This window comes from Myotis davidii, unplaced genomic scaffold (assembly GCF_000327345.1).
Source record: "Myotis davidii unplaced genomic scaffold, ASM32734v1 scaffold732, whole genome shotgun sequence".
Taxonomy (NCBI): domain Eukaryota; kingdom Metazoa; phylum Chordata; class Mammalia; order Chiroptera; family Vespertilionidae; genus Myotis; species Myotis davidii.
The window spans coordinates 817,299-845,003 of NW_006284349.1; the positions used below are offsets into that span (position 1 = coordinate 817,299).

Here is a 27,705-nt window from a genome sequence, read left to right on the forward strand (position 1 = left end):
ATCTCCACAGAACTCACCTGTGTGCATTCCAGACCATCTAGTCCGAACTTATGTCACACCACCCTCCATCTTTGCCTCCTTCTCCTCCTCCCCGCTATTATCCATATCAGCTGTGCCCTCTGGGTGCACACACCACATTAAAACCTGACTAGAGATCCTGGCAAGGCTGCTGATCAACTGAACGCTGTCTCCATGTCATTCCTTCTTCGCTGACTCTGTCCACACCTTTGGGGACCCCTGGACCTGCTGGGGTTGGACCCCAGAATTCGTGTGTATTTTCTTTCCACACATTGGGGCTCTGTCTCATTATCTGCCTCAACTTTTTGAGTGGTTGATCACAGGTCTTAAAGGTAATTCTTTAGAGGTGAGGAAAGAGTTTACCAATAACATTTTACTTTTGTATTTCCATTTTATGCTTCTCTGCTGTTCTATATATAATTGGTGTACTGTTAGCCATGGATCCTGCTCTTCCTCTTTGTCAGCTGCAATATACTTGCTTAAAGACGATGGGATAATTATGAAATGTCACTGTAGGTATTCCTATATTTAAAATCACAGTTTTGATGACTAAATGGAGTAGGTGGAAACTTTTATTATGAATATAATAAAATACTAATTTTTATTCAAAATTTCACCACTAATCTTCAGTTTCATTACCTTTTTAAGATAATTTTTTACAGCACTGTTAGAATAATAGAAGTCTTTGTGTCATGTCAGGTTTTCTATGGAAGTGAAACAACATTTCTGATAAATTGATTTTTATAAATTTTACACTAGAAAAATGCTATTCATCCAATATCTTGAAGACTTTATGGAATATTGGAATAGAAAAGGTTTACTTTTTGATGTGATACTTACATGCATGTAATATTCATGAGAAAAATTGTCTTTTACTCAGAGTATTGATTTATTTATCTAGTTTCTTTTGGTCTATCACTAATTGGTTGATCAGTTTCCTAAGCAAGAGACTTGGAAATAATTTTTGATTCTTCTCTATTTTGACCTTTTTTATTTTGTTTTCCACAGAATCCTATCTTTTTTCCATCAAAATGATCCTTAGAATAACCTTTTCTTTTCTGTCCCTAGTGCATCACTCATATTACCTTATATATGCACTGTTTTTATTGTTCTCTTAACTGGTCTGCCTTCCTGCAAGTTTTCTCTTCCATTTTATATACTTCATACATACCCTGTTATAAAATAATATGCAGCCACATTAAAACTCAACATTATTGCTCTATTCTCCAATTTTCAGAACTTACAGTTTCATTTTTTTTTCCAGTTAATTTTTCAAGTCCAAAATATTTTTTTGTTGTTAATCCTCACCCGAGGATATTTTTCCATTGAATTTTAGGGAGAGTGGAAGAGAGAAGGAAAGAGAGAAACATCGATGTAAGAGAAACACATCGATTGGTTGCCTCCTGCATGAGCCCCAACCAGGGCCCAGGCCCAAGAGGAGTCTGCAACCAAGGTACGTGCCCTTGACCCGAATCGAACACAGGAGGGGACTCTCTATCCACTGAGCGAAACTGGATAGGGCAAGTCCAAAATCTTATTATAGATTCTTATATTTTTAGAGAGGAAGGGAGAGAGAAATATCGATGTGAGAGTGAAAAATTGATGGGCTGCCTCCTGCACCCCTGCCTTCCGGGGATTGACCCCACAACTCCTGGCATGTGCCTTGACTGGGAATAGAACCTGCAGCCTTTTGATGCACTGGAGGACGCCCAACCAATGGAGCCACACCGGCCAGGGCTCAAGTCCAAATTCTTGCCTTGCTTTCAGGCTTAGCTCTGTTTTCTCCCGTTACCATCATATTCTGCTTACTTTCTAGTTCAGTTGATTTTCCTCACTCTCCTACAGTTATGTGTACTTCCCCATCCTCTGATGCCCAGCCTTGTCTTGTTCTCTCATTTTCATGCTCCTCCTCTTTCTGTCCGTCCAGCTCCTACCCAGATTGCTTCATTCTCTGAATTGTGCCACTGAAGCTCTTCTGTAGAAAATGCAGCACTGCCCTGGTCAGTGTGGCTCAGTTGGTTGGGCTTGGTCCTGTGCACTGAAAAGTTGCCAGTTCTATTCCTGGTCAGGGCACATGCCTGGGTTTTAGGGCTTGATCCCCAATAGGGGCGTATAGGAGGCAGAGCAGGTATCTGCAATTGCTCTTACATTGATGTTCATTTCTCTCCTCTTCCTTCTTCTCTCTAAAAATCAATTAAAAAATTTGTTTTTAAAAGAAACACAGCACTGAGTGGTTCTCTGAATTTTCCTTTACATCTGCTATTTTTCTTCCAGATGGTAAGCGCTTAAGATCACCCCTGTATATTTTTCCAACCCTATTGCCCTGCCCCATCCCATATCCGTAACAGTATGAGGTATAAGTCTACCAAGTATATAATTTATGCTCTTGTCTCTAGTATTATTCTTGCGGTTGATACTCCCACATCCAGGAAATGTCTTTGGTTCATATTTTAGAATTATTTTGTTTCATGATGAAATTTTGGATTATTTGTGGGAACAACGATTCTATTTTTATTTCTGCAGCTTTCTTTTGACCATTTTTCTTTCTCTGAGACATCTAAGTATAGAAGAAGTCTTTAAACATACCCATTGTGTGCATTATTACCAATTCTAATGCTTAATGAAATGGAGCATGAAGTTCTCAGCTAAAAGAACTTAGTATTATCTTTGAATTTTTTTTATTCATCATATATGATCCATACTTTGGAGATCTTTGGTCATTATGACAAAAAGGTAAAATTTGCCCTATGACTGTAAAGGGGCAGCGAGGTTGATTTCTCCTCCCAGTTTTGGTTGTGAGGTACTTGGGTATTGAGGATGACTTAGAAGTCTCAGGTTTGAATCTTGACATTATCATTGCCTACTTGCCTTCCTTGAAAAATCAAATGAACTCTGTGAGCCTATATCCCTATTGGCATAAGTTAATAATACCTATCTCACAATGTTGTTATAAGATTTTGTTTTGTTTTAATATATTCTATAGGTTTTTTATAGAGAGAAAGAGAGAAGGATAGTTAGAAGCATTGATGAGAGAGAAACATTGATCAGCTGCCTCCTGCACACCTCCTACTGGGGATGTGCCTGCAACCAAGGTACATGCCCTTGACCGGAATCGAACCTGGAACCTTTCGGTCCGCAGGCTGACCCTCTATCCACTGAGCCAAACCAGTTAGGACTTTATTTCTAATAATAAAAATCTAACAAATAAAAAAAGTCTTATAAATGACATGTTGAAATTTTATTATAATTTCTAAGAAGTTGATTTATAAATTATCTTAAAAATAACATGTCAAATGAAAATGTATTTTTTTCTTATTCTTTGTTGTCTCTTAACTATTCAAACATTTTAGGTTCTTAACCTTTTTGTATTTTGGGTTAACAGTCTTATGCTAAAATATACATAAAATGAATAATAAAGCATTTAGATTGCTTGACACATAATAAATGCAATGTAAACTTTAGCTATTTATATAGCTGTAAGGGAAAGAAGCCATGTTTCTAAAAGAGCTAATATAGCCCTAGCTGGTTTGGCTCAGTGGATAGAGTGTCAGCCTGTGGAATGAAGGGTCCCAGGTTTGATCCCGCCAAGGGCACATGTCCGGGTTGCGGGCTCGATCCCCAGTAGAGGGCGTGCAAGGGGCAGCCGATCAATGATTCTCTCTCATCATTGATGTTTCTCTCTCTCCCTCTCCCTTGCTCTCTGAAATCAATAAAAAATATATATTTAAAAAAATAAAAAATAAATAAAAGAGCTAATATAATGCATGACCAAGGACTCAGATTAGCTTAATATATATGTGAATATCATTTCTTAGCAAATATTTTATTAGCCTAAAATGTATCCAGCAGGAGGGAAATACAGCCACCAAAAGGTCTTCCAGGTTTCAGTTTGGTCTCTCCTAATCCCTTCTCCACATCACAGCCAGAGTGATCTTTTTAAAGATCCTTCTTAAGTGCATGTCACTTCTCTATTTAAAACCTTTCAGTCCATTCCCATTGCTATTGGAATTCATTCTTTCATAAGCATTTATCAAGAGGCAAGTACTGTTTTGTGTACTGAGATAGAGTATTGAGCATTTAAAATATATGTATTACATCAAAACTTGCAGGTTGGATAATATTAACCTGGTCTTTGTTTAGCATAGAATTATTTCTGGGTTTATGAAATCTTTGCAGAACATAGAAATTCAAAATGCCATGCCTCCTGTCATGTCTGATGAGCAGTAACCATTTGTGCCTCAGTCCCTGGTGCCCTTGTAAGAAGGTCACTTTTTCCTTATCATGTAGGGGTTGTTGTTTTGTTTTTTTGTCACCTAAACTACAGCAGATCTTGCAAGCTGTTCTGTGGAAATACTTCTCTAGTAGACTCTCTGGTGGATTGCTCAGCCCAGCCTTGAGGGCCATCTTAGAAATGTTTTCTTTATTCATTGGTCCCAGACTCTATGAAAATCATCCTTGATAGGACACCCTTTAAAAAATGTTTTTGTTCTTACTGCAAACTTTTCAAAAACCATTGTATTTATTAAATAAGACGTAATTCTAGTTCTCCCGGTAACTTGCCACTAGAGGGTGCTAGACAATGCACTAGGCAACTTAAAGACAGCTACTTTTTGTTGATGGAAAAAACTTTGGTTGAGTTATGTAAATGTAGAAGACTGTTTTAAAAAAGTATGATGACTTAGTCATCATTTGTCACTTTATTCTCTTAGGTGTTTGGAAAGTATCCCTATTAAAAATAGTTCTTTTAAAAGCATGTATTCATTAAACTGTCAAAATTGTCATTCAAAAGTGTTTATAACTTTGCGTGTGTGCATACCCACTATACCCTATGCTTCAGTGTGAGCCTACAGTGTGTATGGAAATCAGAGAGGTTAAATGTTTGTGATGTTTTATGCCAAAATCAAAAGGTGATTCCATATGATGATGTTGGTTGACATGGTCTCCCTAGTGTAAATTCAGTTCAGTGTATTACTGAATTGTTCACAAGAAACCAAGCCTGGGACAGGGTTGTGGTTATTACAGGAATCAGAGCAGGGGAAGATCCTAAGCAGCACGTGGTCTCATCTGGGGTCTAGGTTCAGCCTGAACCTATGGAAAATTTTGGAGCAAGAGTGAGGAGGCAAGCCTTTTGTACTCGTTAGTCATTGTCTGCATGCTGCTTGGCTGGGGTGGGGTAGGGAATGGTGGCTGTAACCTCTCAGGTGAGCCTGTGAAGAGGACAGCTGTGGCGATTAGAAGCAGTATGGGTGCACCAGCCTGTAAGGGTGTTACTTGGCAGGGCACCATTTGCATCTATAATGCAGGGTCATTAACACTGGCCATTAAGACATAACTATTTAGCTGGGCAAACAGCTTAGTTAGATATAACCAGAGGATGATTTATGAATGTGCTTCTTAGTGGTCCTTATTTCCTTGTTTTCCTGTATTTTCTTTTAGTAACATCTTCTGGTGATCAGATCCAGGGGTAGTCATTTCCAAGTGTGGACCTCATAGTAGGACACCATTTCCTTTGTGGCTTTTTCTCCTTTCCTGCTGGACTGGAATCTTTAGTTTTCAAGTCATTTGAGGTTGGGGTTAAGAAATGGCCTATGGTTTACATGGATCATTCATACGGAGAAAGTCAGGAATTGACCATAGCTAATATGTAAATACATGCAATTATGAGCTGGGTTAATGGATGTGGTGTTTTGGTGTTTTCTCTGAAATTTAAAAAGTGCTTATCTAGAAGATTTTTATGCAATCAGTCTTTGAATATTCAAGCTAATGCAATATTGAATCCATAGATAGTTAATCCTGTAACAATTTTTTTTTAAATTTTCAACCTTCTTGCATACTAAATCCTTTTTTAGAAGCTGTTACTCTTCATGAGAAAATATACTGATTTGTGCTCCTGATTAAGCTGTACAACTAATTTTGATCGTTAAAGTAGTTAAGCAAATGAGTCCAGTGGCCCTTGGTTAATTTAGAAAGTAAAATTGGATTAAATCTAGAATGTTGGTACTTTTATTATGTGATTTCCAAGTCTTCATTATTATATATCTTAGAGGATGTGTTTATGCCTAAAGCAATGGCCTACCTTAGTCTCTTTCACAAAAATTACTGCCCATTATTTCATATGAGTTTACTATGTCTGGTTTGTTTACTTAAAGCATCTATTTACTTAATCAAGCATATTTTGCATTCACATCTTTTTCTTATATATTAGAGAATTAATCTATTGTAATCAGTCTACTTTTATTAATATTAGAAATTTTGTTTTTATGGTTTTACAAATCCTAGCAAACTGGCTTAAAAAATAGTTATATTAAATGCCTCAAAATCTCCTTTTTTGTTTTAAAATTATGTTGAAATATTTAGTTTAATTGGTATTTTTTAATATTTGGAATTTAGTTTCTAATTAAGGTATCTGTTGTGTAAAGGAATTTAGGAATTAATACTTTGGTTTGATAATCTGTAAAGTCAAGTACATTTTATTTTAAATGTGTTTTGAAATTTACTCATTTTCAAAGAGACTTAGTAGCATTTTCAAAGATAGGGGAGGAAAATAAACCTAAAAAAATAAAAAGAAGAGAAAGTGAAATAGATGTAGACACCTGGAATGAGATAGTCGTTGTTACTGAGTCTTAAATTTAACTCTGAGGCTAAGAAGAGGTGAATATAAAGGAAAATTCTTTAGCCTACATAATTTATATATTTTAAAGGAAAGGCATATGAATTCTTCTAGAACAGTGGCTTTCAAGCTTTTCTGACTATTACCCATTGGATGAAATAGGTACAGTTTTATATGGCAATTCAGTGTGTGTATTTATGTATGTGTATAGACTACCGACACATAAAACTTTTTTCCACTGACACTTACATAGTGTTTATTATCTGCCAAGCCTTATTGTAGATGTCTATATTAATTTATTCAATCCCCAAAACAATGATGTAGGAACTGTTACTGTACCTAATGAAGAAATTGAGACCATCACCTTAGCTATTTTGCCCAAGGTCACACAGTTTCTAAATAGCACATATAGGATTCAAACCCAGGCAGTCTGGCACCAGTCTATTTTTAGCCATTATCCTATACTGCCCTCTTTTTTTCCCTCCCATGTGCTCAGATTTGTTCATATTCATATGTACATATACATGTGCATACATCTATTTATATATATAAAAGCCTAAGCGACCGATCGACTGAATGACCGGTCGCTGTGATGTGCCCTGACCACCAGAGGGCAGACACTCAATGCAGGAGCTGCCCCCTAGTTGTCAGTGCTGCGCTCCCATAGCCAACCTCCTGTGGCCCTTCCCCCCAGCCAGCCAACCTCCCGTGGCCCTTCACTCCGCCCTCGCCCCCTGCCAACCTCCCACAGCCCCGATTGGCCCTGATCACTGGCCAGGCTGAGGCTGGCCCTTCACCCCGCCCTCGCCCCCTGCCAACCTCCCACAACCCCGATTGGCCCTGATCACTGGCCAGGCTGAGGGACCCCACCTGTGCACGAATTCGTGCACCGAACCTCTAGAGAGAGAGAGAGTGTGTGTGTGTGTGTGTGTGTGTGTTTAGCTTTTTGTTTTGTTTTGAATTTTTTTTAAACACTTTTAGTATATTCTGTTCTATTTTAGTTTTTAAAGTGCTGGTTGGAACCACTAAAATTAATCACATCATCCACTGTTGGGTCATGGCCCACAGTTTGAAAAAACTGGTCTACAGAGACTTTAACAAGCACTACGGTTATAAAAAGGCTCCTATAGTATGGACATTAAATACTATGAGAACAGCATTTTTTTACAAAAGATACAGTGATATTCTTGAAAAAAACTAATTTTACTTTATGTAGTCTCTTTTAAAAGTGTCACACAGATTAAACCTCAATGTAGAGTCTTTCTGAGTAAAGTCTTACTTAGCTACCCCTATTGTCCCAGGAAGGTGCTCCCTGTTGGTCTGTCTGTACACAGGGTAGCTTGTAGAGAGAATCATGGGATGGAGAGCAGTGTTGCTAGGGTCTAATTAATCCGATGTTTCAGATGAGTCTTTTAAGTTCCAGGTTATGGTCAGTTTTACCATTGAACTCTCTGTATTGATCGTGTGGCAGTATCTCTGGGATGAGCTGCTTCGTGGAAAATCCTTTCAAGAGTGGTGGTTTTACAGGAGCTTGATATATGCCATTCCAGCATTACTTCCATACATGTTCAGCTGGCCTGTTAACAAGGATACCAGTTACCAAGGGCAGGACAAGTGAAAAGTAGAGTTCTGGGGGTGTATTTCTTGTTTGGTTTCATTTCTGACACTGATGTCTTGCACTGAGTGAAATTCTACGAGGGAAGATGGAGGAGAAGCAGGTGGATTGATTGTCAGTGCTCAGGACATACCACATGTGGAAAGATAGAAATCTTTCTCCAGGTTAAATTATATATGAGAAAGGGATGTGGCCAGACATTCTAATTCATTTTCACATAATGTGGCAGATTAGAAAGCATGGCCATATATGGATGTCACTATGTTATTTTCCTGTTCTAACATGGGGACAGCTAGGGTTCCTGAGTTCACTTTCACCTGGAAATATTGCCAGGAACCATATTTAATACACAAATTAAGAGGCATTACTTCACAAAAGCTCATTGTTCCTTCCCTAAAGGGAAAGAATTGGCTAGCAATAGCTCTGTACTGTGGATCTGCATTGCTAGTTTCTTCACCTTTGTGTCAAAATTGTCAGCTGAGAAGAGAGTATTTGGCTCTATGTTTACAGAGCTGTTTCTTTGGCCTTTTCCTATTTTTTAGCTTTTTGTTTTGTTTTGTTTTTTTTCATGCATTCAACATTGAGTTTCCATGATTTGCCAGCTTCAGTGTTACTTGCTAATGATACAAAATGGGTAAAATCAGACAAGTCCATAATTTTGTGGAATTTACAGTCCAGTAGAAGTTAGATAATGAAGCAATCATGCAAACTAATGTTTCTGATAATTTCTGTGAGAGAGAATGCATGGTGTTATGAGAGCATAAAATTAGGGGACCTGTACTACTAGTCTGGGAAGTCAGGAAGCTGGATGGCTGAAGAAATTAGCTCAATGAGATGGTGAGAAGGTGGAGAGAGGGTAGGTAGAAGCCAGATAGTTTAAATTATATTAGGGATTCTCTTTAAGAGCAATAGGAAATCAACTGTTTTGAGCTGGAAGGGTTATTTTAGTATTAGTATCACTTTTAATCCTCGTACAAGGACATTCTTGAGAGAGAGAGAGAGAGAGCGAGAGAGAGAGAGAGAGAGAAAGAAATCGACGTGAGAGAAACATTGATCAGTTGCCTTCCATACATGCCCCCACTGGGGACTGAACCTGCAACCCATGTGTGTGCTTAGGAATTGAACCGGCAACCTTTTGGTGCACAGGACGACACAACCAACTGAGCCACTCTGCTGGACAGGAAGGGTTATATTTTTATCAGCAATTTAGATGACAGGACAAAAAGGTATGTTTGCCAGATTGAGGGGGAAAGCAAGCTGAGAGGCACAGCTAGTATGGTTGATGGCTGAGTCAACTTTTAACAAGACTGCAGTTATCTGGAAGGATGAGAGGGGGCTGAATTTCAGCAGTGATGAATATGAATGATCCTTTTGTTAGTTCGAACTCTCATATGACATGATTGGTACTTGTAGTTAATCAAGAAATGTTGGGTGAAATGGAAAAATATTTTAAAAGGTTATATATAAATACATACTTCGAACATACTACCTTTCACTTAAAACGGATAAATACATATTCACTTGCCAGTCTTTGGATGTAGGCACAACACTTATTCTTCAAAGCTAGGTTTTTAAATGATGGTTTATTTTGCATAAACCACATTAAAATTACGTTTTGGATTATTTAAAGTGGACTGAGAACCAGACACATTTGAAGTAATCTGAGTGCAAAATTCTTTTAGATTTTCTTAATCCCCCCTCAAGCCTTTTATAGTTGTTTCACCCACACCTAACTTTTCAGCGGTTCTTTTGAAGTATCTTGCTTTTATCTAGTTCATCCAAAGTATTCAACCTCATTTTTCTCTTTTCTTTCACATTTACATTTCAGTGGTTATGTAATATTTAGTTAAATTATAATAAGAATAACGTATGCAGCAGGCATAAACAAGCAGGGCAGTGAGTATCAGTGACTGATTTGAAGCAGATGACTGACCCACATGGGAACAGAAGTGCACTGTGAGCTAGTTATAGGCATTCCGTGTGTGACGGTGTCTTACAGAGGGAGAAGGGAGCATCAGTCCTGGGAGATTGGAATTTAGGTTGGGTGCTGTGTATGTGGGACACACGAAAGCCCCAAACCTGTTGAAGACTTTCTCCTGAGTTTGTAAGTGGCTGCTCCATGGAAGATAAACACTTCATTATAAAGTTTTTTACCTTCATTTCAATATTCTGAATAGATGAACTTTTTCACTTTTATACTTTAGGTTAATTTGTTAGGGTTGTGTTTTTCTCTCTTGGTTCACTTCTGACTTACTAAAATCTCAATCTGTAATTATTTTTTTATTTGTAATGAGGTGAGACAAACATTTTGTGAACGTTTTCTGTATTCCAGAATGTGTTCATGGTGCTGATTTTATTACAGTCCAGAGTAACTGATGTCCAGTATTTGTGAGGGGTTATTTTTTTATTGTCTTATGGTGAACATGGTCTCTGGCATAACACTTCCTACGTTTGAATCGGTTCTGCCACTTCTTATCCAACCTTTGGGCCAGTTCCCTGAGTATACTGAAAGCACATTGGCTGTTCTGAGGATTACATGCATCTATACATGGAATATGTTGGTACCGAGCCTGGTATAGACAAGTCCTTAGTAAGTGACGGTTTTCCTGCTCCTCAGGAGTATTACATTCACTGATCCATTCTAGGTCATGTGTCTGCGCTAAATACTTCCCGAAGCACTGAGCTGCATAACATCCAGCGTACAAGAGCCCTTTCTTTAAAGCTCTCCTATTCTAATGGGTGGATTGGAGCAGAATTATGTGCTCAGTACTGGAGGGGTGTGGGCAGAGCGGGGAAGCACTGGTGTGGGTCACAACTCGGGCTCCAGAGCGGTCTCATTGAAAGGTTTAACTTGAAAAGCAGGGTTGGGCTTAGCCATCCCAGGAGATGTTTGCATTTTTAAAAGGGAAGAGCATTTATTATACCTTACAGGGATGAGTTGGGGACCTACCCCTTCCCACTCAGGGTATTTTTGCCTGCCCTTCCTCCTTCCTCCTCCCACCTCTTCCTGCCCTCTCCCCGCTTCTCTAAACAAATGCAGATACCTCTCTGCACAAGAGGCACAGTGCCCACAGGGCCCCATTTCCTCACCTAGAGGAGTGGCACCACACCAAGAGATGTGCCCAGCTGAGCCCTTACTTAGGGAAAATGTGGTGAGGTTGACCTAGTAAACTGTAAATTACTGCCCAGAGATGTAGAGGGGCCTCTTCAGTATTGCTTGCAATTTAAGATATTTTAATGTTTGTTTTTAAACCTGAAGATCTCTTTTGTTTATATAATGTCAGCCTATATTGCTTTAGACTTTTAAAACTAGTGTAGAGGAGTACTTGAGGCACTTGATTTGTATGTGTGTGTGTGTGTGTGTGTGTGTGTGTATGTGTATGAGATTCTCATTAAGAACTATTTTTATTCATTTACATCAGTAGCAAAACCTAGAGGATTTAGCTGAGGTATAAAGTGTCCTAGTTGTCCCAGAATTGGATTGTGGTTAATTGACCATAATAATAGCTAGCTTCCTAGAGCTAAAAATATTGAGGAGAGAATAACAGTAACAGTGAAAGCATAACTTTGTCAGCAGTGGTTAGATATGTAAATACTGAGTGTTAGACTTAGAAACATGTTTGGCATAAAATTTAAGAAATCTATCTGAGAACTATTTGAAACAGTACTAGGGATACTTTTTTATTCAAAGTGTGCTTTTTGTGCATTGTAACTTTCAACTTCCAATAACTTACCATTCTGCCTATGTAGCGTTTTAATTGTTGTTGTTTTTCTTCAGCATATGGAAAAGTATTTCTGGTTCGTAAAATAAGTGGTCATGATGCTGGAAAGCTGTATGCCATGAAGGTTTTGAAAAAGGCGACAATAGTTCAAAAGGCCAAAACCACAGAGCACACGCGGACGGAGCGACAGGTCCTGGAGCACATCAGGCAGTCGCCGTTTTTGGTGACGTTGCACTATGCCTTCCAGACAGAAACCAAACTTCATCTCATTTTAGGTAAGTCATCAGACTTTTTACAGAAACACTTTATTGGGGGGAGGGAAATCTTGTGTTGTAATGAGTCACGGGGTAGCATATTTCGAACTTAGAAGAAACAAGTATTTTAACTTTCATTTTTCTCTTTGTGGTGGCATTTCCGTGAACATCATGAGTTGCTCTGGATTTGGGACCTCCCAGCCTGCAGGCATGTTACTTCTGTTTCACACTCCTTTACTAATCTTAGGAAACACTTGAGCCATCTGCCTCCCTGGGCAGTGAGCTGTGAAGTGGGCCACAGTGTCTGCTTCAGGAGTTCTCAGGGATGTAGTGGTTTGGACTGATATTCATGGAAATCAGTAATTGGGAAAAATAAAAAAGAAAGAAAAGGAGATACCCAGTCACCCCTTGGATCACTCCCATTTCCACCTACAGGCACTTTCTGAATCCTTGCCTTTCCCAAACAGGCCTGGAGTGTTGTACACGAACTTTGGAAGGTCCTCTGCATGTACTGCTAGACTGCTGTGCAGGAGCCGCACCCCTTTCTGTTCCTGCTAGAAGTAAAGGGTGGTTCTTCTAGTGCCACACTCCACCATCGCCGACTATTTCATCTGTTACACTTTCAGTCCGTTCTTGTGATAACTTGCATTTGTGCATTTTGAGCCTCCATTTCCTAACTAATCTGACGATGAGTTGAGACAGAATTCACACCATGCTCTGTAAGCATTAGCTGTTCTTGATGCCTACAGTGTGCCAGCACTGCACCAGGTATTATCCATAGCATTACTCACCCTCACAACAACATTGCCCAAATCCCCTCATTTATGCTGTGGAAGGTTCTGGAAGCTGCATTTTTTGATGTTACATATGTTGTGTAAGCTTGAGAATGAAGACTGAAACTCAGGTCTGGTTCATATGAAAGTTTGCCAAACAGTGCCGTCTGTAGTGCAAACAGGTTTTTAAATGTATATTTGGCAATTTTATTGAATGCTTTCATTTTGGAAATTATAGTTTTATTAATGATGCCTTAACCCTACCAGACCGCTGTACCGATTTTTCGGCAATTTCCACACAAAGGTGGAATATTGGTGCTAGATGAAAGGTAGATGAAAGGTAGACCTATTTTCTACAATGTCTCCAAGTTCCATCTTATTCTAACCACTTGTTTGCATGTAACTAACATTTTTCTATACCATGTTGGTTTTTTCTCTTTAATGCTCAGGAGCCCAGGTATAGGGGTCAGTTAGGTTCAGGGCCTCAGGTCTGGTAGGATTAAGTTGCATTTATTCACTTCTTGATTCATGAAATTACACTTAAGGTTCATTTTGCAATGCTTTCCATTGACTTACAATCTTGAGTCTTTTTTTAAAAAAATATGTTTTTATTGATTTCAGAGAGGGGGAGAGAGAGAGAGAGATAGAAACATTAATGATGAGAGAGAATCATTGATCAGTTGCCTCCTGAATGCCCCCCCGCCCTTGGATCGAGCCTGCAACCCCAGCATGTGCCCTTGACTGGAATCGAACCTGGGACCCTTCAGTCCACAGGATGATGCTGTATTCACTGAGCCAAATCAGCTAGGGCAATCCTGAGTCTTTTATACATATACTAGAAGCCCGGTGCATGGATTCATGCATGGGTAAAACTGTCCCGATCTCTGCAGGCCAGGCCAAGGGATCCCACCCGGTTTCAGCCTGATCCCCGCAGGCCAGGCCAACAGACCCCACCGGTACACGAATCTGTGCACTGGGCCTCTAGTATGCATATAAGATCTTTGGTTAATCTCTTCCCGCCCTCCCCCCTTCCCTCTGAGATTCATCAGTCTGTTCCATGTTTCCGTGCCTATGCATTGAGCATCTGCCCCCTGGTGGTCATTATGCATCATAGCTACTGGTCGAATGGTTGGATGGTTTCTTGGGCTTTTATATAGATAGACTAGAGGCCCAGTGCACAAATTTGTGCATGGGTGGGACCGGCCAGGGGGAGGGACCGTGGGCAGTTGGCGGCCGACCCGGGGCAGACTAGCAGGGTCGGGGACAATCAGGCTAGTTGACTGCTGCAGTGCCATCATAGCCACTGGTCTTTCTGGCCATTCTGCTGTTGCAGTCACTGGGCTTCTATAGGCTGCTGTCTCTCCTGTCCTGTCCAAGTCCCCACTCACTGCCTTTTCCTGTTGTTCCAGCAAGTAAATATCACGTGGCCCTTCATTTTGCATCCTGAGTGTATCTGCTCAGCTATGTTTTTCACTGATTTTTAAATGTTTTCCTTCTGAATGTTTAGCCCGTAGGGGACAGACCATTTTAATACAATGGTTTCAAACATTTTTAGCAGCAGAAACCTTCTCTCAATTGAGATCACAAACATTCAAATGGAAAACAAATAGGACTGAGTGCTCTGCTTGGATCTGAGCTCAAGGGCACCAAGCCCTGCCAGTTTATTTCTGTTCCTCGCCCTCCCAGAATTTCCCAGGAAGCCTTGGGAGTCCGTGAGGGCTGTCAGAAATTATTACCCTGTTCAGTTTTCTCCCTTTATAATAAACCAGCTCATAAAAGTTAAACCCCAACTCCTGGACTTGACCACCACACCATGGTTTCTCTCTCTGTCTTCTCTGTTCTCTTATCATAACCACTCAGTTTTTTGTTTGTTTATTGAAAATAGTGAGTGTAGTTTTTATAAATAATGTTTTTAATTTAAAAGTAGATGAATGAAATATTTTGTATTTGATTAAAAAACAGTAGTCCTTAATAATGTTGCTTTGTAGTTGTTGGTTCTCCAGTGGTTTTGTTCTTTGCCAGTGGCCCAAAAATAAATACAAAACAAAACAAGAAAACCCATTTCTTGTGCCAGCTCAAGAGTAGAATGGGACTAGACATGTTCCATTGTAAGTGAGGCAGCGCATCCAGAAAGCGTGCCCCTCCCCCTATCCACAAAGATTGTTTAATGTAATTTCTTTCCTTTATTAAATTTACTGGGGTGACACTGGTTAATCAAGTTTCATATAATTTCTCTTTGTGTATGTTTATAGTTGTTATTTTACTTTAAAGGCAAAAATGGCCAGAAATCTAGAGTAGGACTTTATTATACACTATTTTTGTGGTTTTCTGTTGGCTGTGCTTAGAAGACACACTAGGTCACTTTTCCAAGTACATTAGGTAGTCTGCTAGGGCTGCCATAACAAAATATCACAGGTGAGTGGCTAAACAGCAGAAATTTATTTCCTCACAGTCTGGCGGCTGGAAGTCCAAGAGCGAGGTGCGGCAGGGCTGGTTTCTTTCGAGGACCACAAGGGAAGGGTCTGTTCCAGGGTTTTCTCCGTGACTCGCGGATGGCCACCCTCTTGCTGCCTTTTCACATGGTGGGTCTTCGGTGCACTCAGACCCCTGGTGTTGCTTTTGTGTTCAGAGTTCCTCCTATGAGGACACCAGTCAGGAGGGATCAGGGCCTTCCCTTAAGGGCCTCATTTTAATAAATGAATTACCTCTTTGAAGGCCTTGTCTCTAAATACAGTCACACTCTGAGGTCCTGGGGGTTAGGGCTTCAATGTATGAATTTTGGGGACAGGGGGACACAATTCAGCCTGGAACTGTCTCTAAAGGTTTATTGATTAACTGACCTTATTCAGGTTTGTGTACTATTAGAGATTAATAGCAAGAATTTAGATACTGAGCTCTTCAGGGACCCAGCTGACCTTTTTGTCTGATGAATAAACAAACTCTATAGACCTTTGTAACAAATATGATATTTAAAAAATTATTTTATGTCGCCGAAACCGGTTTGGCTCAGTGGATAGAGCGTCGGCCTGCGGACTGTGGGGTCCCGGGTTTGATTCCGGTCAAGGGCATGTACCTGAGTTGCGGGCACGTCCCCAGTGGGAGATGTGCAGGAGGCAGCTGATCGATGTTTCTCTCCCATCGATGTTTCTGACTCTCTATATCTCTCCCTTCCTCTCTGTGAAAACTCAATAAAATATATTAGAAAAAAAAATTATTTTATGTCTACAAAGGCATCTATATGCATATAAAAGATATTAAAAAACCAAATAAGAAAAAGCTATGTTCACTACCCAGAATTTACCTTGTTATATTTCCCTCTGTTATTAATTAGTATATGTCTATCTAGCTCTTTTTGTGTGTGTGTCTGCATGTATGAATATTTTAAAAATTTGTAACCAGATCTTTTTTTCAGTTAATGATGTCTACTTTTTCTGGTTAGTACATTTTTATTTCATAATTCCCAATGGTGCAACTTATTTATTGCTGGATAACAAACCACTCTTAAATTTAGTTGTCCAAACAATGAGTTATTTTCTCATGATTCTGTGGGTTTGCTGGGCAGATCTCTGCTCGTGTAGCCTGGACTCACCCATGTGGTAGTCAGCTGGAAAGTTGGCTGGGATTGAAGGGCCAAGATGGTTCTACTCTCGTGTCTGACAATTGGTGCTGGCTGTTGGCTGGGGCGTCTCTCTTCTCCATGTGGCCTCTCATCCTCCAGTGCAGCAGACCAGCTTCTCCTTAGCATGGCAGTCTCCGGGCTGCTCATGAAGACTGCCCACAGGCCAAGGCGGAGGCTGTGAGTCCTCCTGGGGAGCCCTGGAACTCATCCAGCCTCTCTGCTAACACAAGGCCAGCCGAGATTTAATGGGTGAAGAAATAGACTTCATTTCTTTTTCCTTCTTCAAAAAAGATTTTTAAAAACTGAGGAATCATTGACAAACATCATTATATTAGTTTCAAGTGTAAAACATAATGATTTGATATTTGAATATATTGAAAAATAAGTCTAGTTAATGTCTGTTACCAAACAGTTACAGTATTTTCTTGTTGCTGTTGTGATGAGAACTTTGAGGATTTAGTTTTAACTTTCATATTTGCATTACAGTGTTATTAACTCTAGTCACTGTATACATTACATCCCCACGACTTACCTATTTTGTAACTGGAAGTTTGTACCTTTTGGCTCTTTCACCCATTTTGCCTCCTCCCCTCACTTCTGACAACCACCAGTCTATTCTCTGTACTGTGAGCTTGTTGGTCTTTTTAAGATTTCACACATAAGTGAGATCATCTGCTATTTGCCTTTTCTCTGTCTGACTTATTTCACTTGCCATAGTGCCCTCAGGGTCCATCTATGGTGTCGCAAGTGGCAAGATTTCATTCTTTTTAGGACTAATCAATATTCCCTTGTATGTATGTACCACATTTTCCTTATCCATTCGTGCGTCAGTTGGCACTTAGGTTGTTTCCAAGCCGGTCCATAGCATGCTATTTGGTGTGGTTGGGTTTTATTTGTCTCTAAGTTTTGCTGAAAGTGTAGATCTTGGACGTTTACAGTCATTCTTGCTGTTCTCTAAGATATTTTGGGAGCAGATGTGGAGATTCAGTTCTCGGTTGCTGTCCTGCTCCTACGTGGATTCATGGCTCACTGGATGTTTGACCAGGCTTGTTTCGTCACGATAAAATTGGCCTGGTTGGCACAGGCTTCTCAAATTGATAAGATTGTGATAATGTTAGTGTTACCTTGATAGGTACTTACCTTTGACATTTGCCAGATGTGGAATATAGCGTTTCTATCAGAACTAGAGGTGTGTGTTTCCTGCATTGTGCTTCATTCAGTTGTAATTGCCTTCCATTCTTTTGCATTGTTTCTGCGCTCCTCTAAGTCAGGGCTCGGCACCAGGGGACTAGATTTAGCTGTAATTCGTTGACCTCTCCAGTAGACCCATCTGTTATAAGTCTGTTAAAATTCTACATCATTAATATCTTTTTAGGCTCTATTTTAATTTATGTAATGGCATGATATAACTGATGGATTTTCTCCTTTATATATTTTTAGCCTTTCCAACTCTTATAACATGGACACCATTACCTCCTTTACAACTGTTTCTGTACCTCTGCATGGTTACATAAAAAATATAAAAATATTTTCACCTATTTTCTTAAAAAGTGTATTCATTTCAACTAACAGTGGGAAGAAATTCTATGTGAAAAAAGTGTAAAAAAACATTTTTTTGGTGTTCTCTGATCTCTGATAGTGATAATTTTGTCAAAACACCAGCTGATCTATGACTATTGAAACTGTCAGATTAATCAGTAGAATTTATAAGACACTGAAGAAGCAAATCACCAAAATGGAATTTTTGGACTGGAACACGCGGTGTTCCCCTGGGCAGACTGGTTCCCGGGCTCTTTGTCTGCTGGAGTCGAAGAATGAATCCACGGACGGAAGATAGTATAGCAAAGGTGGAGATTTACTGAAGAACAAGTACAGAGTCCCACATGGGGAAGGAGAAAGAACTTCACAGCACAGGCTCCCATGTGGGGAGGGGCAAAGAGTTCTGCCCATCCCCTGTTTTCACAGTTTATAAAGGCTATAGATCTTTGTGCCTTTATATCCCCTCTGATTGGTCACTATTCTCTTAGACTGGTTACTATAGTAACTCCTGAGCTCAAAGGTCCAACCTCACATGGGACATGTGAGGTGTTCCTCTCCTCCTTATTGTTTTCCTATTCCCTGTGAGCTTTCTTCTTTTGGATGAGGGGGTTCTTCCCTTTATTTTGTAAATGTAGACCTGCTATTCCCAGTTCCCTCATTCTATGGAAATATACCTGTTGCAGCCTTTCAGTTCCCTATTCTATGGAGATATACCTTCTGCTGCTCTGCAGCCCTGTGCTGCTGCCATGGTCCCCTTAATTTCTAAAATTTCCTAAACCTATCTTTTTTACCCCTAAAAATTCCTGTTTCAGTCCCCCCTTCGATTAGGAAACCCCACCTGCCATTGGGGACAGTGGATGCTGGTCTGTCTGCTTCCTATTGGAAAGGGGTCATAGTTTGGGGGCAGCAGTCAGGGTCCTATCGGAAGTGGGGTAACTAAGGGTCTCCGGTTCTATGTGGAGGACCATTTGTAGCTTTAAGACTTCTAGCTGGAAGGATATGAATGTAACAAGCAATGGTTAAAGATGAGTAATAATAAAACAGTATAAACCAAGGTCTGAAGAGGGGAGCAAGTTAATAGAGATGGTATTATGTATTTTGAGGCCTTTTCCTTTAGCTAAACTGCTTGCAGCAAGAAGTGCTTAATTATGGCAGACATTTTGCCCTGTTTGATTGAGGGCCTTCTTGAAAATAAGGATCATAGACTTGAGAAGTGGTCCTGGTCTGGTTGGTGGTAGTGGTAGTAATTCTGTAACAGCTGTAATGAAGGCAGCTGTAATGAAGGCCGTAAAAGGGAACAATTGTGGTCGGGCTGCTTATAACATACTTAGTAGTTAGGGATTTGGAGAGCCAGTATGGCTGAAAAATTGGCTACATTAGGGATACAAAAAGGAGCTATAAGTAGGAGCATCTTATGGTGTTTCTGGGTCCTAGCAAGGACAGAAAAGGTATTAGCCTAGGGTTCAGGTGACACTTATTAAAAGACAGAATAAGAATTGTTAAAAAGATGAAAACACTCATTATCTAGAAATACTAGAGTATGTTACTTATTTGGCACTTATTGATTCTTCAGGATTTCTTCGAAAGACAAGTTTTAGGTCCTTTAGAGGCTCACACGAGTAGAAATTGGTGATTTAGTTGATGGCAATGCAGCTTCATCCTCTTGTGCTGGTATTCAAGACTCACTCGAGACAGAGATTTAGGAGTCGATGCTCCTGACCTGTGGGGAGAATTAAAGACAGTGTCTGTAAAAGGGCTTTGTGAGTTGTTCAAAGGCCTGCCCAAATAAATGAGAGCTGTTACCGAAAACTCTGGGCAGCACTGTCCATGTTAGCTGACTGCTTTATTATTAGGATCTTTTAAAGGCAAACAGGGACTGTGAATTAGGAGGCAGGGTATATAGAAAAAGTATCCTTGAGATCTAGTACTATAAACTACTCTGTGTCCTCTGGAATCTGGGCAAGTAAAGTATGAGGGTTAGGGACCTTTTTCACCCCTAAAAATTCCTGTTTCATCACGAAGGTATTTATAAAGGTGATGCTAAGTAGCATCCTCAATAATCAATGCTACCTGGCCTCATTGACAGTTCTCCCACCATGAATCATTCTTTCAGTGAGTTACAAGGTATTTAAAATATTAAAGTTTCACTTTTGAATATCAATGTCAACTCAAAAATTGCACGGGTGAGGATACTTGCTGCAATGGCAAGGGAATGGCTCATGAAACATTGCAGTCTGTTGTATATAGCAAAACGGACAGCAGCTGAGAACCTTCCTTACTTTGAAGTAAATAAGACTAATTCACAACACTGGTAAATGTATGTCTTAGTCAGAATTTATAATGATTTTGATAAGCGGGAAGGCATTTGCAGGAGGTGCTATTAGAATGTTGAGCTAAAACGGAAAGGAAAAAAGTGAGATGACTTTGGCATGACATTAAAAAGAAATTACTTTCAGGTGTGTATGGTACATCATGTACTTTAGATACAAGAAAAAGGAGCAATCAAGAGAGATTTAGGCGGTCTGGAGGAGGAGGAGGAGGTGCAAATGAGAACCAAGAAGTGTGGAAATGAATGTATGTGAGGCATGTCTGAAGGAAGAGAAAAGTATGCAGGGAATAAAAATAAAAGAAGACCGAGTAACTTGTGCACGTGGGTAGGGGTGGGGTTGAATTAGGGGGAAATTCGGGCTAATAACAGCTCTTTGGAAGGTGCCACCATAGGAAGAAATATGAGAGAGAGAAATTTTAACTGCGAAGATTTGCAATACAAATGTTAGATGATCAGCGGTCAGTCAGTATTACTGGAAGTCAGTAGGTGTTTGAAGAGTGAAAACAGAAGAGAGACTCTTTCCTTGAAAGCAGGAGGTGTAGCTTTTAGGCTTCTTTCTGTCCGTTAACTCTGCTACGTCCTCTCCTGCCAGCTGATTTCCATGAGCTTGCATTAACGAGACCTAGTCTTCGAAAGTCAACCAGCTCTTTCCATGGTTATCCTTTTGCATCCTTAATGAAAAACTGCTCTTTAGGTACTTTCTAGAGGTTTATCGAACTCAGTATCTCCAGTATGTTTCAGCTTCGTCACCTGTTAATAGAAACACAAAATTATGAACAATGGAGAGGTTTCTGATTCAGCATTAAGTCAAGTCAGATAAGTAGAGGTCTTGAGCAGCTGAAACTAATCAACTAACAACGTATGTTCTTTTTTTTTTAAGGGAACAATAAAGAATCTGGTATTGTAATCCTAATTCTTAGGACCTATGAATACATTAGGTTACATGACAAATGAGAATTAAGGTTGCAGCTGGAATTAAAATTGCTAGTCACTTGACCACCTTACAAGAAGGAGATTGTCCTGGATTATCTGGGTGAACCCAACATAATCACAGTGGTCCTTCAAAATGGAAGAGAGAAAGGCGGAGAGGAGGGTCAGATGGAGATGCTACTACAGAAGAGGTCAGAGTGATGCAATGTGTGAAGTGACTCTGTGAGACCCCAGAAATGGGACCCTCACTCTGTCCCGCAGACCGACGGCGACCCCAATCAACCGCAGGAGACGTCACTTGATGCAAACAGCAAGAGGCTTTATTCCAGCGCGCTGGGGCTCAGCTCGTATCTCACGCAGGAGAAGAGGAGTTGAGCCCCGAGCAGAGAGTTTTCCAGATATTTATAGCAAAAATCACACGTTGGGGAGGGGTTGCATGCAGGAGGGAGTAAGGAGCACTCCTTATTCCTGCCTGATGTTTTTACAACCTGCTTATCTCAAGGTTGGTTATCTCCGGGGACAGCCTCAAGGCCTGCGCTCCCTTTGTTCCTGTCTCTAGCCAGGGAAGCCTGGGAAGTTTGTGCGGCTTGTAGCACTTTTTTATTCTTTCAACTCAACCGCCACTGCTGACTTTGAAGATGGAGGAAGGGGCTATGAGCCAAGGAGTGCAGGCAGCCTCTTAAAGACAGAAAAGGCAAGAAAATAGACTTTCTCTTAGACTAGAGCTTCTGGAATAAATGCAGCTCTGCTGCACCCTGATTTTATCCTGGTGACATGCCTGTCACACTTCTAATCTGCATAAAATGATAAATTTGTGTTGCTTTAAGCCACCAGTTTGAAGTCATTTGTCACAGCAGCAATAGAAAGTGAACAGAGGGTAAGTAAGGAGAGTAATCAGATGAGACATGCAGACCACTCTTTAAAGACGTTTTGCCATGAAAGTAAGAGGAAAGAAAGGATTTAGGAAAGATGGTAGTGTTTTAAAATCAGAGAGATAGTGTGTTTTTGAAATTTCACATTATTTGTGTGATTTCTGTGTTATTTTTATGCTTCTGAGAGACACAGCATCAGAGTGCTGCATCTGGCACTCCAGCTACTGTCACATAAAATTCTTTAAAAGCAAGTTAATTGCACTTGAATAAAAACCAGATATCTCTTGAGTGTTGCACTGAAATATCAGTTATATAAGAAAATTTCTTTAGCTTAATACTGACTAAAACTAATTAGACCCTAATAGTGCTTTATAGAAAACCTTAAATTTATGCTTATATTGAGAGAATAGCTTAAGTCAGGATATCATAAATTTGAATTTTATTTTAAAAACATTACAATTGAACTTAGCAATATTTTTCAGTTCTATAAATTGTAATTGATGTCTAAATTTGCAACAGTTATCAATAATAATAGCTAATAGTCACCATGTAATTAGTGCTTAGTGTTTGGCCCAGGATTAACCCTCAATTAAATTGTCATTTAATCCTCTTGACAGTCTCACGTGGCAGTTGGAATTATTTCTGTTCATTTTATAGATATAGGATATGAGCCATTCTCTGTTTAAAGAAGATTATTTAGCAAAATACAAAAGAGTTGAGATATAATCATTTTATTCATATAACAAAAATATTTATTTTAATTTAATCAAGAAACCAGTAGTCTATACAAGCATCATAGTAAGGTATTCCATTTTATGGACTGTAAATAAATCTCAATATAATTATAAATTGATAAATTTTTTTGAAGAGTCATATTGATGAAATGTGCCTCACAGCTTCTGAGAACATGTCAGATTTATTTATTTGTTTATTTATCATTGTTGTCATGAATGTGGACTACTGATGAACGGTCCCCTTCTGTTCCTCAGTTATGAACAGAATAAGTCTTTACTTCCACTGAAAATATATCAAGTCCAACTGCTTGATATATTTTCTTTCTCTGTTCTTTCTTTTGCACCTTTAGAATTTCTGTGTCCTGGAAATGCCTCTCAGATTAGTAAAAATGAAAGTTAATGATAATGAGTTGGTGAAAACATTTTTTAAAAGGCATTTATTCACTGTTGATGGGGTATATAGATGGCTATAGCTATTTAGAGGAAAACGTTTATTAAAAATTGCAGCAGTTTTGAAATGTACATATGTTGTAACTCAACAGTCCAGTTTTAGGATTCTGTCCTGCTAATCTCTACTTGCCCAAGTGAACAAAATGCATGTGTAAGGGGGATTCTTGTGGCATTGTTTTCTTGTCGTTTTTATTATTGTCCTGATTATTATGAGAATGAGAATGTCAATGTGAAGTAAAGTTGGTTGAGGGCCAGAAAATCCCAGACTCCAGAGCTACAGAGGAGTTTGAGATGAAGGTAGCAAATACTTTGTAATATTTAGTTTTATAGTACTTGTTTGTTATCAGGCACCCCTCTTGGCATTTTCTACATATTTCATTCAGTCTTTGCAAGCAACCCTTCAAGGCATGGATTACCATCTCTGTTTTACAAATGAGGTACCCTGGGCTCAGGGAGTCAAGAGAGGTACCCAAGATCTCATAGCTGGCATTTGGAAGAACATGACTTCATTTCTCTACATAGCTCAGCCCATGTATATTGACCTCGTTGGTGTGTCAGGAAAGCGTCATTATTTTCAATAGCAGAGAATGAGATGGGTGCAATGTTCAGTTTTTGACCTCTCTTGATCCTTTCCAGTTCATAATTATATTACAATTAATTACTTTTCTTAACACACAGCCATGATTGGGTCACCCCACTGCTTAGAGCCTCCCATTTTACTTGAGGAGGATATAATCTAAGCTCCAGCCTCAGCCTTTTTCACCCGGTCTCCCACTGTTATGCTCTGATGCCTGTGCTCCAACCAATCTGAGTAACCCCCTCACTCTTCTGTGAACATGCAGTTTTCTTTCCCTGTTCTGTGCTTAAATACTAGCTTGAGTTCAACTCTGGGTTTCAGCGTCTCCTATCAGACAAGTCACTCACTCTCTCTGACCCTTTGCTTTCCCATCTGTCTGGAGTCGTTGGGCTTAAATGGGACGATGCATGTGTTGAGTAGTTACTCTGTCAGAAAGTATTTACTGGGGGAAAAGAAAGGATTGCGGTGTGGTATGTGCAGCCGGGCAAGACAAGTGCAAGAAGAGAGAGCAAGAAGGACATTCTTTTCTGAGGGGAAGCGAAAGTGAAGGGGAGGGGCTGTTGAAACCATCCAGCTCTGTTGTAACCTTGGAGTTTTTCCTGTATGGCTTTGAAACTGACATAGGGTGTGAGAGCCCCTCCCACAAGCCCTCCCTATTCCTGTCTTGGTTAAGGTCTCTGTCATAAATGTTGACACATGTGAAGTGTTGAGTACCAACCATGGCAGATAGTGATCCGTAGTGGTGGCTGCATTAAAATGAAGCCTAGAAAAAGTACAAGAAGAAACTGGAACATCTTGTGGGATCAAGTCAGAAAGTGCAATAAGTGAGGTGAAGGGGAAGCCCTTCCTTATGGGAGAATGTCAACCAACATAGAGAAGGGTGGTGGGGTTAGGAAGTCGTCATTGGATTCTTAAATGGATGGGTGCTAGTTTGATGAGGAACAGGGTAGTTTTACACAGTCTTAATTCGTCTCCCCACAATTTACCAGTTAATTACACAGGGAAACATAGTAACTTCATAGTGGAGAAACCTGGCAAACACCACCTTAATGACTCCACATTAATGACATGATCAGGATTAACACCAGTATCCGAAAAATTAACATCACATGCTTCCTGATATATTCTAAGACAGATGGTTGGCTTTCACAGGCAGGTAAATTAAGGTGATAACCATTTCATTGATGGTCCTTCTAAGAATACATAACCTGCATTTAATAATAAAAAAGCATTAGGTAAAACCCAAATTGAAGGTTGGCCCTCAGAATGACTGGCCTAGCCTCTTCAAGATGTCAAGATCAAGGAAGAAAGACCAAGGGTTCCAGACTAAAGAGCTATGATAGCCATGGATCCTGCACTGGAAAAAAGTAGCTACAAAGAGCAGTCATTGGGGCAAATGACAAAATTTGACTAGGGAGTATAAATTAGATATTTTTTATCATAGTTAGTTTTTGACATGGATGGTTGTACTCTGTTTATATGAAAGGATGTTCTTTTTCTTAGGAGATGCACACTGAAGGATTTAGGGATAGGAACATGATGTCTAGTTTACTTTCAACAGCAAAGGAAAAATATGCACATACGTAAAAACAGAGAGACTACTAAAGCAAGTGAAGCAAAATATAAACAATCGGTGGATTTACATAATAGAAATATGGAGGTTTCTTGTACTGTTTTTGCAAATATTTTTGTAAGCATGAAATTATACCAAGATACATTTTCTTAAAAACCCAAGTTTAAGGCATTGTGACCCAGATATAAAGGAGTTTTCACCAGCCCTTCTAGACTAATGCCAGGTTTCATGCCACTCTCCCTGTAATGCTAGTCTGTGAAACAAGATTAAAGTATAATTTTTCCAAAACAGCATTAGAGTTGTAGCTTTCTCCTGCTCTGACTTTGCTCCAGTCATTGTGGCATATCCAGAAAGACATATCGATTACATATATTGTCCTTTGTATGTATGTATGTATGTATGTATTATTTCTCATGACTGAACATTTGATGAGGTTTGGACTGCAGATACTTTGAGATTCTAATCTCTGGCAAGAATTTAGAATGTAGCTCTTCTAGGTTTCCAAATTCAAATGCTTCTGCTTTAACAGGCAGGTAGATTAAGGTGATAACCTCTTAGAAAAGAGGGTAGATACTCCTGTAGGCAAGGCCAAGTACTTTAATGAGAGAACAACCCTGGGTTCACTCCTATAAGAAATAAATTCGCTCTGAAATTTAGTGCCATAAATATGTCAGTGTTCATTTTAGCTTGGCACATTCTCCCCAAAAGATTGACATATTGTTTACCTATCTGCTACCTACTATACATTTTTGGGAGGGTGCATAGGAAATCTTGGAAAATAAAGAATTGGCTTAAAAATAGTGACTGTTAAAAGGAAAGCTGGGATTTTTCTTTGTGTCTTGTTTTGTTCTGTTCATTTTTTATTGTAGTCATTGAAGTGGCAGTTGTTTCAATACTCATGGTGATGGCTGAGGGTTCTGATATGCTATATTTGAGAAATTATTTAAATATATATAGAATTTGTGTAATGGTTTTAATGGCAATACTCTATGCAAATTCATTTGATTGTAGTTCAGGCTAGTCATTATCTTATGAAACTGTATTGTATATAAACTTAGTAATATATTCTTATGAAACTGTATACTAAGAATTATACCAAAAGTCATATATTAAAGTCAGTGCTTTGTGGTTAATCCATATTGATTAAAAGGAAACACTTCCATTAGTTTATGAACACAAGTCAAAGAAAGAAAAATATATTTCATTTTTAGATTATATAAATGGTGGAGAACTTTTTACTCATCTTTCTCAAAGAGAGCGTTTCACAGAGCACGAGGTGCAAATCTATATTGGAGAGATTGTGCTCGCCCTCGAACATCTGCACAAGGTAAGATGCTCAACCCTTGGGGTTTCGGTTTCTCTCTTTGAAAAATCTAATCGAAGTCATGATGGAGCTTAGACAGCTAATGTTTTTACGTGTCATTGTCTTTGTGGTGATTGTGAAAGCACACTTGTAGACCGTTAACCTCGTTTCTCAATTTTATAGTTCTCTCTCTCTTTTTTAATATATTTGTATTGATTTCAGAGAGGAAGGGAAAGGGAGAGAGAGATAGAAACATCAATGATGAGAGAGAATCATTGATCAGCTGCCTCTTGCATGTCCCCCATAGTGGTTGAGCCCACGTCCCAACTCAGGCATGTGCCCTGATCAGGAATTGAACCCATAACCTCCTGATTTATAGGTCGGTGCTCAATCACTGAGCCCCACTGGCCGGGCTATAGTTCCCTTTTTAAAAATCTGCTTTCTTTAGTAGTTCCTGTGATGCAGATGTAAAATGCAAAGTCTGAGCAATATTCTGTCTTTTTTTTTTAATGAAAAATCCTAATGCTTATTACAAAGTATCATCAAAATAAAATTTTTCATTCTTAAGTATTATTTTGTATTAGTTTCAGGTGTATAGCATAGTGATTAGCTAATAATATACTTTTCAAAGTATTCCCCCGATATTTCCAGTACCTACCTGGTATCATGCATAGTTATCACAATAACTTTTCCATTCTTAAAATAACTTTTACAATAAAGCCAAAGTCGTAATACATATTTCCTTAGTAGAGACTCACTTCCCTTTATGTCTTCATGGTGTGTTTCC

At 39.3% G+C, this 27,705-nt stretch overlaps 1 protein-coding gene across 2 annotated transcripts in view; it reads left to right on the forward strand.

Moving 5' to 3' along the window:
- Positions 1 to 27,705, forward strand: part of RPS6KA5 (ribosomal protein S6 kinase, 90kDa, polypeptide 5) — a 94,816-nt gene that overhangs the window by 8,236 nt on the left and 58,875 nt on the right. For both annotated transcript variants that reach the window (XM_015571413.1, XM_015571411.1), the window contains exons 3-4: positions 12,022 to 12,240; positions 26,827 to 26,942. In XM_015571413.1, coding sequence (XP_015426899.1) covers positions 12,084 to 12,240; positions 26,827 to 26,942 — 273 coding nt within the window. In that variant the 5' untranslated portion in view covers positions 12,022 to 12,083. The remainder of the gene's footprint in view (positions 1 to 12,021; positions 12,241 to 26,826; positions 26,943 to 27,705) is intronic.